This window comes from Myotis davidii, unplaced genomic scaffold (genome assembly GCF_000327345.1).
Source record: "Myotis davidii unplaced genomic scaffold, ASM32734v1 scaffold855, whole genome shotgun sequence".
NCBI lineage: Eukaryota > Metazoa > Chordata > Mammalia > Chiroptera > Vespertilionidae > Myotis > Myotis davidii.
This window is the reverse complement of record NW_006286978.1, coordinates 770,555-785,971: the sequence shown is the minus strand read 5'-3', so window position 1 is coordinate 785,971 and position 15,417 is coordinate 770,555. Positions and strand designations below refer to the sequence as shown.

Sequence of the window (15,417 nt, the reverse complement as noted above, 5' to 3'; positions counted from 1 at the left end):
GATTCCCAGTCAGGGGACATATTCAGGTTGTGGGTTTGATCCCCAGTCAGGGTACATGCAGGAGGCAACCAATCGATGTTTCTCTCTCTCTCTCTCTCTCCCTCCCTTCCTCAATCTCTAAAATCAATAAAAGCATGTCCTCGGATGAGAATTTTTTTAAAAAGGAACATAGTGAATCACATCTAGAATAACACTTGCTTAACATCTGATATTTTGCAAAGCACTTTAGCATACCATACCTCATTTAAACCCCATGGCAATTCTAGTAGGAATGTAAGGCAATTATTACTCATTAAACAAAGGATCAATAGGATGTTCTGGACATTCTCTGTGGTATGCAAAGATGGACGAGACACTTGCCTCTTATTCACTGTCACTCTGCCCTATCCAATCTATCTGCAAAGCCTTCACATTGCACTTAGGGTATTTGGTAACATGACCTACACAACCCTGTGTGACCAGAGCCCTGCCCACCTGTCCAATTTCATTCCGTGCCCCTGTATACCTCATTCACTATGGCCCAGCCATTTTTCAGTCTCAACTGAATTTGTCATTTCCTCCCAGAACCCTCCTTCCAGTAAATTGCCTCATGTATTCTCTTTCATAGGACTTTACTTCATAGCACTCACAACACTTCATAATGAAATACCTGTGTATTTATCTATTTGCATTCCAACTCCTTCACACAACAGCAAGACTTAAGAGGCAAGAATCATGACTTTCTTTAGTTTATCTTTATTGTTGAAAGTATTACAGACGTCCCCGCCCAATGACCCCCTCCACCTTGTTCCCTTCCCCTCCCCATGCATTCTTGTCAGTCTTTGGGCTATGCTTATATGCATGTAAGTTCATTGGTTAATCTCTCCCCGCTCCCTGGCCCCTTCCCTCTGAAATTCATTAGTCTGTTGCATGCTTCAATGTCTCTGGATCTTTTTTTTTTCATCAGTTTATTTTGTTCATTAGAAGAATCAGACTTTTGAGGTTACTGTTAAAACCCCAGCACTTAACCAATATAGTGTCTGGCACACAGCCAGCATAAAAACAGAAGTATTAAACAAATACAGCCAATGCTTTCAATGGGTATACAATATAGTGGGGAAACACAAAAAAGATTAAGGCAATTTTTACCAGAGGATGGCCAAGGTTTCAAGAAATACTACAGAGAATAGACAACTCTTCAGCTGATTGCTGAAAGGAAGTAGGTATTTGCCAGAATGCAACAAAGGGAAATTATCTAGGTCACCAGGGATGGGCTACACATGGGTAAGAACAAGGACTGTATGGTGCCTCACAAAGTTTTGACTTTGATATCTGGGTGAATGGCAGTACAATTATTTGCTATAAAGAACATAAGTGGAAGAGGCTCTATTATTATTATCTATTACCAATAGAGCCCAAGGAAAAGAAGGCCTTGGCAGATGGAAATTTGGGTAGCAGCAATTCCTCTGCCCACCTTCCTCTCATCATTCTCCAAGCTCAATAGGCAAGATCATGATTGCAACCAGGAAATATTCAGTGCTGAGTCATGTGAAGACTTAGTACAGACAGGGTCAGGCGGGTTTCTCTACTTATGAACATTTTTTTTTTGGCCAGATGTTAATTCAGTGTGCTTATCTTTTGGGGGAGAGGGGCAGGACAGAAGAAGAAAAGAAAAATTCAATGCCCAGAGTATCCCACATACTTGGTAATATCTAGTTCATCTCCATTGAATAGTCCCTGTCCTGGATTTATTTCTAACTGCTCTGTGTTGCAATTTCTGAGTTGCTCTTCATGGAAGTAGTCAGGGCAGAAATCCTAAATAAATATAATAAAATGCTACCTAGTACCTGAGTGGCATTGGGTTGAAAAATACTAAAATAGGCCACTACTAAGGGGGTTACCTCATCCTATTAACTCCTCAACAGCTTCTTTGGTCTGACCACAGGTCTGTAAATGCCTGGTGTTAACAGAAGGTAGGAATAAGAAGAATCTGGCATGTGTTGCCACCTGTACTGAAACTTTCTAGTCCATCCTCCCCTCCTGCCCCACCACACATAGAACAACCTTACATGAAACAGGAAACTTCGAATCATAATTTTGGTTAAAACATAAGAACCTATAGTTAATTTTAAAAATGCTAACAGAGTGATGGGAAGAAAAAACACACCCTGGAAGCCTCAATGACAAAACAATTGTTTGGTGGGGCCGGGGGGGGAGGGGGTACTGACCTTGTAGCAATAAAGTGGAGTAGGGAAGGATTAACATCTAGCAGAAAATTATAAAATAGTCAAGCCCAGAGGAGGCAGTGTAATGCAACAGAGCAAAATAGGCAGTGACTGGCCTTGATTTCACGCTTTCCAAGATGAGACATTTGCAGTAGATTACCCTTAAAGACCCTTTCCAGTTTGAAAATATCCATTTAAGAACATATCAATTTGTTTTCCTGCTGTTATTAGGCATTTTGGTGATTCTCATTCTCATGTACCGCAGTGTTTAACAAGTGCCAGGCAATGTTCAAAGGCCGTATATGTACATATTAACTCACTTTATCTCCCAATAATTCTAAGAGTAGGTATGATTATTATTAACCCCATTTTCTAGATGAAGAGGGTGAGGCAAAAAGTCATGAAATAACTTGCCCACAACTAGCAGTGACCAAGCCAGGATACAAACCTAGGGAGTCAGTCTCCAGATACCATGCTTCACAGATGAGACAATTGAGGCTTTTGGAGTTTAGGTCACTTTGGCTACCAACTGGCTGAGCTGGATTCAAATACACGTGTGTCTGATTCCAAGGCCCATGTTCTTTCCACAACCGTTTGCTTGGGAAGGAAAGGCTGGCTCTTAGAGAAAAATTGTCTAAAAAATTGTTTTGTTCTGGGGTTTTTTTGAAACATATTTTTATTGATTTCAGAGAGGAAGGGAGAGGGAGACAGATAGAAACATCAATGATGAGAGAGAATCACTGATCGGCTGCCTCCTGCATGTCCACCACTGGGGATTAAGCCTGCAAGCCGGGCATGTGCCCTGACTGGGAATCGAACCATGACTTCCTAATTCATAGGTTGATGCTCAACCACTGAGCCATGATGGCTGGGATGTTTTGTTCTGTTTTTAATCCTCACTCAAATGTTTTTATTGATTTGAGAGAGAGAGAGAGAGAGAGAAATATCAATGTGAGAGAGAAATCGATCAGTTGCCTCCTGCATAGGCCCCAACCAGGGATCAAACCCACAACCTTTAGGTGTACAGGAGGATGCTCCAACCAACTGAGCCACCCAGCCAGAGCTGGAAAATTATTTTGGTTTATCCCCTACCCAATGCTTTTTATCATAATCGATTCCCCACCTATCCTGCCCCACTGAGGAGTTGTAGAAGGGCAACAGTGCAGAAAAACAGCTAATTTCTGTATCTGCTATAGGTGAAACACTGGGCCACAGAGACAAAAAAGGGGGGAGAGGGTCTTTGTTTCTTTATTCCTGCTCTAACAGGATAACTTTCATTTGAAAGTCACACAGATACTAACATTTTGGTCAACAGGCAGGAACAGATGGCTTTTCCTAGGTGATAGTAGTCCAACTATCAAGCCACACAGCTGTCCAGATTTCACACTGAAGTTCTGTCATCAATTCACTGAACACTGTGATGCTCCCCTGGCCCCCATGTGTTAGCTAAATCACCAGTGTTTACAAATACACTGTGTTGTGCTAAACACACACACACACACACACACAGACACAAAAACTGCAAGGTGAAAACATGCTTCCTTTGGATCTGAGGCCAACAGAACCGTTTCTCATCGCAACTATTTTATTACAATTTTCCTCTGCCTTATTTATGCTTACCCTGATATATTTTGCCACCTTGCCTTGTTATTTCATTCCCACACTGTCATCTCCATTTTTGTACAATCTCCCTGCCCCCACTCTCATTCCCCAAGAGTTTTTGGAGTCAAGAGGAGAGGCAGTCAAAAATTACAAGAGTACTTGAGAAAGGACTAATAGCAAAAAAAACCCTGCTCTAACCAAACCCTCAGGGGTCTGGTTTCTTTTTTTAATTATTATTTTGGAGATAGGACACAGAATGACTGAAGCAGCTGTCCAGAAGCCCATACAATTCACTCCTTGCAGGAGGCACTATTATTTCATATCACATTTTCAAATACTTGTTTTCTGATTATAAAAGTAATACATATTCATTGCATAAAATTTGGAAAGTATTATAAAAGAAAAATAGTAAGTTAATCTTACTACCTGGAGATAGCCACTTTAACAACTTTGTTTCATTTCCTTCCATTCTCTATTGATTGTTACATTCATAGGTGTGTATATAACATGAAACAGAGATATACAAAAACCTATCTATAATAATAAAAGCATAATATGCAAATCAACCAAAAAACCAAACAGCAGAACGACCATCCAGACGACCTTCCGGACGACCACGCTATGACACGCACTGGCACCAGGCCAGCCAAGGCGGGTGCGATGTGATTGGTCAGGGCGGCCCACCATTGCCCCACGATCACCCCACAGAGGGACAACCAGCCACCTTCTGCAGGGTGATCGATGAGGGGGCTCTGCGATTGATCACCCCAAAGAGGGAGGCCCAGGCCACCAGCCAGTGGGGCAATCAATCAGGGGAGGGGACTCCGCAATTGTCCCAAAGAGGAGGCCCAAGCTACTAGGCCAGTGGCGCTGCAGTGGGTGGGTGGGGCCTCCCTCTGCTGGGCAATGAATTGCCCCACAGAGGGAGGCTCAGGCCACAGGCCAGCCACACTGTGGCAGATGTGCCGGTAGGACAGCATTCGCCCTGCAGAGGGAGGCCCAGGCCAGCCAAGCAATGGCACCCCACACCTGTCGCCCACAGAGGGAGGCAACTGGTGGCGGGGGAGGGGGACAGTGCTGCACAGATGGCAAGCAGTGGCAGTGGCGGGGTTGAGAATAGCTGTCAGCAGCCGGGGGAAGGAAAGCCCCGATAGACCCTGATCGCTGGCCAGGCCTAGGGACCCTACCCGAGAGGTCCCAGATTGCGAGAAGGTGCGGGCCAGGCTGAGGGACACCCCCTCACACCTACCCCCTTGCACAAATTTCATGCACTGGACCTCTAGTATTTAAATTAAAAAGCCAGTAGTGGAATAATCCCATACTTTTCCATTATATCATGAAGATTTTCCTCTGCCTTACTTTTGATTTTTAATGGCCAGATAATTTACTCTATAGACCTACAATAATTTACTTACATCCCCCTTACTATGGAAACTGTGTCTTCAGTTTTTCACTATTATAAATACCTTAGTATATAAAGCTATATGGCACACATATATGATATTTCCTTCAGAAATTATCCTTTTTTTAATTAACAAGGAAACCATGTTACTTACAGAAAAACTGGAAGATACAAATAAGCAAAACTAAAGTTAACTGTAATTTCTTTTTAAATACTTTTGTGTATATTCCAGACTTTTCTTTATATTATACTTACATGGACACAAGCACATATGTTAAAATGGATCATACTATAAAAAATAAGTTACTGCCCCGGCCTGTGTGGCTAAGTGGTTAGAGCATCAGCCTGTGTACCTAAACAAAGGATTGTAGGTTCGATCCCTGGCCCTGGTCAGGGAGCGTGTGGGAAGCAAACAATTGACGTGTCTCTCTCACATTGATGTTTCTCTCTCCTCCCTCCCTCCCCTTCCGCTCTCTAAAAATAATCAATGGAAAAAATATTCTCTAGTGAGGATTAACCAAAAATAAGTAATTCAATAAATAAAATAACAGTTACTAACAACAGTCAACATGAACTGAGTACTTACCGCATGCCAGACACTGTGATTTTTCATTCAATCCTCCCAGCTACCCTATGCATTACTCAGCAGTTCCCAAACTTGTCTACACATTTGGAAGTCACCTGCGGGGACTTCCAAAATCCTGTCTCCAGAGATTCTGATTTAATTGGACTGGGTAAGGCCTGAGTGTGGGTGGGTTTAAGAGATACCCAGAGGATCCTAATGTGTGTGTACAAGTTGGGAATTATTAGGTTCTCTGCTGTTTTGCTGCTATTTTATCCATCTTGAACTGATGTGGAAGTTGAAGAACACTAAAGTCAGTAACTTCCCAACATAATGCAGTTAATAAAGCTGAAATTTCAATCCAGCTATAAGCTCAGAGCCCAGACTTTTACTATTGATAATTTGAGATCAGCCTCCCTCTGCCCCACCCTTTAACATCATATCATGAACCTAGTTCTATTTTAGTAAGTAGTACTATACATTATCATTTTAGCAACTATAGTATTCCACTGTATCAATGCATCAGAATCCAAATGCCATCAATTTTCCCACTATAGAAAATGTTGCAATCAATATCCTTATTGATACAGCTTTGTACACATCTTTCATTATTTCCTTAGGATAAATTCCAAGAAAAGGAAGTACTGGGTCAAAAGGTTTTGATAAATATTGCCAAATTGACATTCCCATCAGAAGTGTGTGAGAATGTCTTCAACAACACTGAGTTTTCTCATGCATTCCTTTTTAATCTTTGCAAATTTCATTGGAGAGAATGGTATACCAATTTATATTTTTTGTTAAATGTATTAGGATGACATTGGTTCACAAGATCATACTGCATCGTGCACCCATCGCCCCAAGCAAAGTCTCTTTCCATCCCCATTTCCCCCACCCTTTGCCCATCTCCACCTTCCCCACCCCCCTTTCCCTCTGACTATCACTACACTGTTGTCTGTGTCTATGTAGCTTAATCCTTCACCTTCTTTCATCCAGCCCTTAAACCCCCAACCCTGTGACAGCTGTCAGTCTATTCTATGTATCCACGCCTCTGTTGCTATTTTGTTCATCAGTTTATTTTGTTCATCAGATTCAACATACAAGTGAGATCAGATGGTACTTTCTCTTTGATATGATGATCTGATGATATGCCATTTTAATTCCCCTTTACTACTAAGAATATTTTTCATGTTTACTAGCGACTTAAATTTCTTCTTTTATGTATTTTCTTATTCCCATCATTTGCACATTTTCTAGTAAAATACGTATATTTTCTTTCTTACTGCTCTGTAAATCTTTATATATTAAGAATAATGAGTCTTGCCCGGCCATCATGGTTCAGTGGTTGAGCCTCAACCTATGAACCAGGAGGTCAAGGTTCGATTCCCAGTCAGGGCACATGCCTGGGTTGCAGGCTCGATCCCTACAGTGGGGCATGCAGGAGGCAGCCAATCAATGATTCTCTCTCATCACTGATTCTCTCTGAAATCAATAAAAATATATTTTTTAAAAAGAATAATGAGTCTCGTTGCAATTGTTTCTAGTTTCTTCATTAACTTTATTTATGATTTTGTGCAGAAATTTAAATTTTTCATATACTTAATTATGTTAATATTTTCTTTATTATTCTACCTTTGATATAATACATATAAATATCTTCCCTACCCAAAGATTATATATTCTCCTATATTTTTTAGTTCCTTTATCATTTCTCTCTCTTTTTAAAAAATTTTAGATTCTTTAATGCAGCAGTTCCCAAACAGGATTACACATCAGAACTGCTTACAGAACTTCTTTAAATGCTCATGTCTTAAGACTGAATTACAATTTGGGAGGGGGGGTGAAAGCTGAACAGAAATATTGTTAAAGGCACCATAGGCAATTCTGATGCACCCCCTCCTTTATTAAGAAACTATTTTTTTAAATATATTTTATTGATTTCTTACAGAGAGGAAGGGAGAAGGATAGCGAGTTAGAAACATTGATGAGAGAGAAACATCAATCAGCTGCCTCCTGCACACTCCCTACTGGGGATGTGCCCACAACCAAGGTACATGCCCTTGACCGGAATCGAACCTGAGACCCTTCAGTCCGCAGGCCAACGCTCTATCCACTGAGCCAAACCAGTCAGGGCAAGAAACTATTTTAATCCTTCTAAATTTATATTGGTATCATTTTTCCAAATCATTTCAGTACATTTCAAGAATTTGAAATGCTACTTTGATAAACTCCATGACAGCAGAGACCATGCCTGTTTTTACTGACCATTATGTCATAGTGCCTGGTGCACAACTGGTGCTTCCTAAATGTATTTATTTGATGGATTGATTGATTGATTGATTGCTTTGAGAGAGACAGAGAGAGAAAGAGAGAGAGAGAGAGAGACATTAATTTGTTGTTCCACTTATTTATACATTCATTGTTTGATTCTTGTATGAGCCCTGACCAGGAATCAAACCTACAACCTTGGCATATGGGGACAATGCTCTAGTCCAGCGGTTCTCAACCTGTGGGTCGCGACCCCTTTGGCGGTCGAACGACCCTTTCACAGGGGTCGCCTAAGACCATCCTGCATATCAGATATTTCCATGACGATTCATAACAATAGCGACATTACAGTTATGAAGTAGCAACGAAAATAATTTTATGGTTGGGTCACACCATGAGGAACTGTATTTAAAGGGCCAGAAGGTTGAGAACCACTGCATCTAGTCTAACCAATTGAGTTACCTGGCCAGGGCCATAAATGTTAACTGAATAAATAAACAAGAACTGACAACACAAGTCTTCAACCTTATCTCATCCCAAACTGGCTAGTCTTCTCTTTAACATTTCCTTGACTATTAGGCCAAAAAAATTGATGTTATTAATAATGATCCTGAGTTAGCAAAAAATATTAAATTATGCCCAACACACTCTGTTTAAAGTGGCCAGGAAATGTATTACAGGGCTCCATCAAGAAGTCAAAATAATTATATTGGACATGTTTAAGAGGTATGGGAATTCTGATCCAGTTCTCCATGGAGGAACTGAACAGAGGTGACTTGAGAAACTAAGGAAACTTGGCTTCCTCTAGCACTTAGAGTTCCTCAGCTAGCTTCAGAGACTGACTCGGAGCTTCCATGAGCTGAAAGGCCCACCCATACCCTCTTCCATGAGCCCATGGAAAGAAAATTAGAATAAGGGATCAGGAGACCTGAGTCACTGCTATCAACCTGTTTGACCATGGGCATGTCACTTAACCTCTGGGGGTTGGGCTAGAGGTTTTCTAAGGATCTCTTCACTTCTAAACCTCTAACTAGAGACCCAAACAGACTACCACAGTGTGGGGCTTCCAAGAACAACATGAAATTGCCTGCAGGGAATAGTAGTAGTAGAAGTGTAATAGTAGAAACAACAGCTATTGGTAAATTTTACTGAGCACTTATTATATGATACACAATATTCTAGACGTCTCACTACTAGTAATAATGACACACACCTTATAGGACACTTACTGTGTTCCAAGTGGTTTGCATATATTAATTCAATCTTCACAACAACCCTATAAAGTGAGTCCTATTATTATCCCCATTTTACAAAGGTGAAAACAGACACAGAGAGATTAAGGGACTTGCCCAAGGTCTCACAACTATCAAAGGATGGAACCAATTGAGTTGAACCCAGACCCATACTTTTAACTACTATACTATACTGCCACCCAAACTATTACTCTATAATGTTTTCACTTCAGAGGTTGCACAAAACAAGAAATGTGTTATAGTTACTTATGTATCATACTCCCCTCTTCACTAATGCTAGAAAAATTAGTTTTTACTCCAATGTGATTTTAGACAGATCAGATTCCAGGGCCTGAGATAGAAAAATATATCATTTATTAAGAAAATAATTAATTACCTTTTTATTAAAAATTGTTATCCATTAAAATATATGTATTATAAAATAAATAAATCATTAAGTACTGATGACATTTCCATTGAACACAGACAAAACACATGTGCTTTTTATGCATCATTTAGAACAATACTTCAGAGCCTCACCTGCACAAACTCGTCCCATATTTTCATAATTGGCTTTTAAACAGTGACCTGACAGCCCACAGGTGTCTCAAACAAAACAAGCCAAACGAAACGAAGTACAGTAAGTTCCTACCATCCATCCCCATGCACTTCTCATCACCTCCCACATTCCCCATCTGAGTGAATAACACCAATGGCCCCAGGCTCACTTCCTCCCACATCTGGTCACTGAATATTTCTAGAACTCATTCCATTCTATCTTTGTTGCTCCTGTTTCTGCCCAGACATTTACCATCACTTCCCTAAAGCAGAAACTCTCCAAATAGCTCTTGGCTTTCATTCTATCCAGCTCCAACCCCACTTCAACACTGCTGCCAAAGTCATCTTCCTAAAACAAAATCTGACCATGTTACTGACATGTTTAGAATCTTTGTCTTCAGGATAAAGTGTAAAGTCCTCCATAGAACATACAAGGCTCTTTTTTATCTGGCCCCCCAACTACCTTCCCAGCTTCATCTGAGGTCATGCCCCACACATCTCACACGAGGCACACAGAGCAACTTGGAAGTTCCCAAACAGTGCTTCTCTGTCTGCCCAGAATGCAATTCTCTCATTTGCCCATCTGGCAAATTCCCACTCACTTATTTAGACCAGCTCAAAACTCAGAGTTCATTATGCTTTCCTCTGGGCATCTATTGCATTTTGTACCTCTCCCTATTATAACACTTATTCAGCCTGACACAATTTTTGTTTATTTGTCTGTCTTTTCCATAAGACAAGAACTGTCTAGTGTCCCGTGTATTATTCAACTCTGTATTTTATTTATTGAATGAATGAATATCTCAGGATTTAACAAGAATATTCAAACTGCTCCAGATAAATGCCTATTGTGTGAGTCAAAGTAGGCATACAGGCCGAATCCCATTTCAACAAATGTCTTTAACTTGACAATCCTCATATCAAAAAATAGTTGTTACATTTGTGTGACTCCATACTTGAAGCCATAACCAACAGGATACAGTTTTTAAAAGCTTCATTAGACCACCAACAAACCTACCTGTTGAGTATTTATAGACATCCAAACTCTTCATTCTACCCCATCCTTAACCTTTTGTGGGTCATAGACCAATTTGGGTAGTTTCTCTATCTTGTCCTAAACCTACACTCCCTTTTGATAACATAAAAATCCCACGCACCCCTGAAGATTCTGATAGTATCAACCCCACTAAAAATAAGAAATCACTTTGTGCCAGCAGCAATTCACAGCTTCACAAGAGATATAATCCAGCAGGCAAGATACAGTGAGCTTTGCTCTTGGGTAATTCATAATATTAAACAGGCATTTTCCTTCTATCACCAAACATAAACATTGTAACATTAAATATGCTTTAAAGTTTTTACTGGGAAGAGGATGCTAGGAAGGTGTTGACATCTGTCTCCTTCACCTTTGGGAACCTTATGATAGAAAATTGCCAGAAACAAATGAAAAACACAAATATGAAAAAAATATGCTGTTTCCTCATATATAACCCCCACGAGCACGTGTTCAAACAAAGGAAGTTTTTTGGAAATGCTTTTGGCACGACATTTTCTTTCTACTTCCCCCACCACCCCTCCATCCCCACTTTAAAATATTTTTAACTTCTAGCTAGCAGAAACTTCTTCTAAACACAAATGCTTTGTCCTTGTGAAGACAAAGGGTTAAATTAAAGAAACAGCTGGCTGCCTGCCACTAGCTGAGGTTGAGGGAACTAGGGATGGAAGATAGAGAAGGAGGAAAAACCAGTCAGAGGAATGAGTGCTAATTTTCTTACCCTGCCACATGGCCATGTTGATCCTATCCACTCCCACGTTGGGGTCACAGCCTGAGTTTCCCAGAGCACCCCAGTTTTGTAGGGAGGCCTTAACGGGATATAGATGGAACAGCAGCAGTGTGGTCTTACTTTATGACAGATGTTCAAGCCCCAACCCTGAAAATGTAAATAAAAAATGGAAACTTGAATTTAAAAAAAGTATTTCAAATCCTTGAAAATGATCTCCTGTCCCTCCCTAAATCTCTATTTCAATGATATGCAGACAGACAGTATCAAGTTCCCCCTAAGCAGCAAGGGATCTCTGCAGAAACATAAAATGGGGAGATCAAGAGTCAGTTCACATTGCCACTGAGTGCTGTCCAATTCTGCGTGAATCACGGGACCTTCAACAAATGGGATTTGGAATCTCCAGAATGGGCGCTTGGATAAGATAATTGTTAAGCATCTTTCCTATCTTGATGTTCCATGTTTTGGGAAATAAAGAGCAGCATAGTATCCAATGCCCTCCCCAAACCCCCGACTTCACATTAAAAGAAACTGTAGAAAGGACAGCAAATTTTGTGACTACTTAAAGTTTAAAATAGATCTTATATAGGAAAAGAAAAGGAAGGAAGCATAATAAAAAAAGAGTGATGCCCTCTGTGTGGTTCTTCCTCTCTGCTTCATTATACTTTCCACACTTTGCCAATGTCCTATAGGGAGCATATGTTGCTTTTATAATGGGGGAGGGGGTGGAGAAAGACCAAAGAAAAAATAAAATACTAATTTAAGTAAAGTCAAATTAATCCAGCTCATTCCTATTTTTAAAATGTCAAATTCCACCTTAGGACAATACTATTTGCAAGGATATAAAAGATGCTAGGGCCCAGCCAGTGTTGCTCAGTAGTTGAGTGTCAACCCATGAACCGAGAGGTCACTGGTTTGAATCCCAGTCAGGGCACATGCCTGGGTCCCTGGGTTTTGGGCTTGATCCCCAGTAGGGAGCATACAGGAGGTAGTTGATTGGTGTTTCTCTCACATTGATATTTTTATCTTTCTATCCCTCTCTCTCTCTAAAAAAAATCAATGAAAACATTTTTTAAAAGGCACTAGGAATGGGGGGGGAAATGAAAGATGTGACTACTTTGATTTCGAGTTTTAATATATTTAACACTTTGCTTGTCCATTTAAACAAGTTCTTAATAAATTGGTTTTCCTTGACTGAGCATATCAGCCAACTTGCTTTTTTTTAAGGAAAAGTTCTCACCTTTCTGACCTGATCAACATCAAAGCACATTGCTATTTCCATAGCTTTTATTTTTTTAAAAAAATTTGATCAGCCCTAGTGGGTTTGGTTCAGTGGATAGAGCGTGGGCCTGGGGACTGAAGTGTCCCAGGTTCGATCCCCAGAAGGGGGCGGAAACCATAAAAATCTAACCTCCCCCATTCAAAATATATTTTTTAAATATATTTTTATTTATTTCAGAGAGGAAGAGAGGGAGAGATATAGAAACATCAATGATGAGAGAGAATCAATGGTCAGTTGCCTCCTGCACATCCCACACAGGGGATGGAGTCTGCAACCCGGGCACCTGCCCAGACAGGGAATCAAACCCCTCCTGGTTCATAGGTGAATGCTCAACCACTGAGCCATGCTGGCTGGGCTCCATAGCTTTTATACATGCAACACCTCCACCGTGAAATGAAAGCACTAGCACACATGTACTGAAGATTAACAGAAACTTCAGAGTGATCATTTTGGCCTTCTTAATGGATGTTTTAAGGACAAAGTGCGAATGGTGTACACTAGTTTCAAAAACACCAACAGAGAAAAGACAATGTTTTGCATAAAGAAAGATCCACAAAGTCCTAGGATGAATTCGCCAGGGGGGGAAAAAGCGCTCCGAGAACTTACTTATCCGGAACATGGAACAGTGTTTGGGTTTGCCTTATTCCCGTCCCCCGTCCCCCAACCCCCGCCCTTATTTCGGGTGCAGTTACATAGTATCGATCCACGCTTAGTGGAAACATGCAAAATTTAACATCTCTGAAGTCCCAGGTTACGTATGGAGTTTATGTAAAGCAGATTCTTACTGGCTTTTATGCTCCACACTTCTGGATTTCCTTCACTTAGTCGAGGTAGCTTACACTGACGTTATCAGGCGCACACGTACAGCTTCACTTGGCAGTCCAGGAAACTGATTTGCTCTGAAATGTAAGGTAAAGGCGCATCCGTGTGAAGGAAAAGCCCTTCGTGGTGAAGGCACTCAGGCGCAAGCCTGGACAATCTGGAAAGAACCGCCTTTCCGCTAAGTGGGAAAAGAAAAACTAGCAGCAACTAGTTTTCTGAGAGTTTGGACTCCGCTTTTAGTAAGACGCACACCACCCAGTGAGTCCCGAGCAGGAGGCAGAAGAACGGGGCCTTGACAGCTTTCCAGCCAAAGCCACCCTGCTCCAGCTCTGGAAAAGGGACGCCTTGCAGCTAACCTCCCCCTTTCAAAAGCGGGCGGGCTTGGCGCCGCTCCGCGAGAAAACTTTGCTGGGACGGCGCAGGGACCATAGCTCGGAGACTAGGGCTGGGCTTCCGAGAAGATGCCACCCTTCGCTGGCTAGAACTAGCCGGTCTAACTCCTTCGAGTGCCAGGCGGCAGCCAGGCTTGGGGAACCCCCATCTCCAGGGGGCCGAGCCAGCGGGGGAGCGCTTCTCCCAGTCGCTGAACGCAGGGGGTGCTGGGGGGTGGGCCAGGAGCCAGCGGGCCGCGGAGGACCTGTTGGGGAAGGGACAGCTCGTATGTCTTTACCTGTCGCCGAGATCTGGAGCGGTGGAGCCCGTGTCCGCGGCTGGCGGGCCGAGCGCTCAGTTGGCTCTGGCGCCCAGAACACCAAGTTGAGCTAGCGCCCCACGTAGCCGGCTGAGCTTCATTCACAGCCCTGCCGGGAGGAGAGGGAGCAGAGCTGGCGCGCGGCTCACGTGACGGGTGCCTTGCCAAGTATCGGCCAAGCACAGTTGTCGTCTGCGACTGCGCGCCCTGGCGGGGGCCCTCTCCCCACACCTTGGGCAAGCGGGGAGGGGGCGATGCCAGCTCGGGTGGCGGCGGGACCTAAACTGCAGCTGAGATCGAGGAGCTGGGAGGGGTTTACGCTTGCGCAGCCGCAATAGATAGCCCCCCCCCCCCATCGCTGCCATATTTAATGAGGACTGGGCAGGCCCTAACCCACTGCTGGGCGTGTCCATTGCTTTTGAAAGAGAAGTACTGCATTGTGTGTCACTGTTTCGAGCCTGCGGAATGATTTTTGGTTTTGTCCTTAGCATGAAACTGTTTATGCTGAGCTCCTAGCCCACAGAGTAGTTAGTAGTAGAAGTCGAAGACTGATTCTATTAGCTCACGAATTTTAAGCCTCTAATAATATGAGAGACACTTTTCAAGACCTTTATTATTTTCATATCATTTAATGCCCACAATAACCCCATTGGTTTGGGGACTATTATTTCTCCACTTTTATTTATAAGAAAACAGGGACACAGAAAGGTTAACTTGTCCTAACTCACATAGTGGAAGTTAAGAATAGTGATCAAATATAGTGATGCTTATAACAGCCAACTTGATTCTCATTGAACTGGGAAATCTACATGGCAGTTTTTAGTATTTTATCCATTTTAATAATTAAAATAGAAAGGGAGGTTCAGAAAAGCAAAAATCACATGTCTTAGTAAGTGATAGTAAGTGGGTCTACCAGACGCCAAAACCCTTGCCCTAGTATTATAAGTCACAGCTCCTCCTTTTACAGAAGAAAAAACGTCAATTGCATTGACTTTTATGTAAGACCAGAGGCTGGG

At 42.0% G+C, this 15,417-nt stretch overlaps 1 protein-coding gene across 2 annotated transcripts in view; it reads right to left on the bottom strand.

Annotated features, from left to right (window-relative positions):
- CLCN5 (chloride voltage-gated channel 5) overlaps positions 1–14,685 on the bottom strand; it is a 157,961-nt gene extending 143,276 nt beyond the window's left edge. For both annotated transcript variants that reach the window (XM_006758900.2, XM_006758901.2), the window contains exons 1-3: positions 14,381–14,685; positions 13,674–13,787; positions 11,601–11,756 (exon numbers count right to left, since the gene is read on the bottom strand). In XM_006758900.2, coding sequence (XP_006758963.1) covers positions 11,601–11,616 — 16 coding nt within the window. In that variant the 5' untranslated portion in view covers positions 11,617–11,756; positions 13,674–13,787; positions 14,381–14,685. The remainder of the gene's footprint in view (positions 1–11,600; positions 11,757–13,673; positions 13,788–14,380) is intronic.
- Between the last annotated feature and the right edge of the window lie 732 nt (positions 14,686–15,417).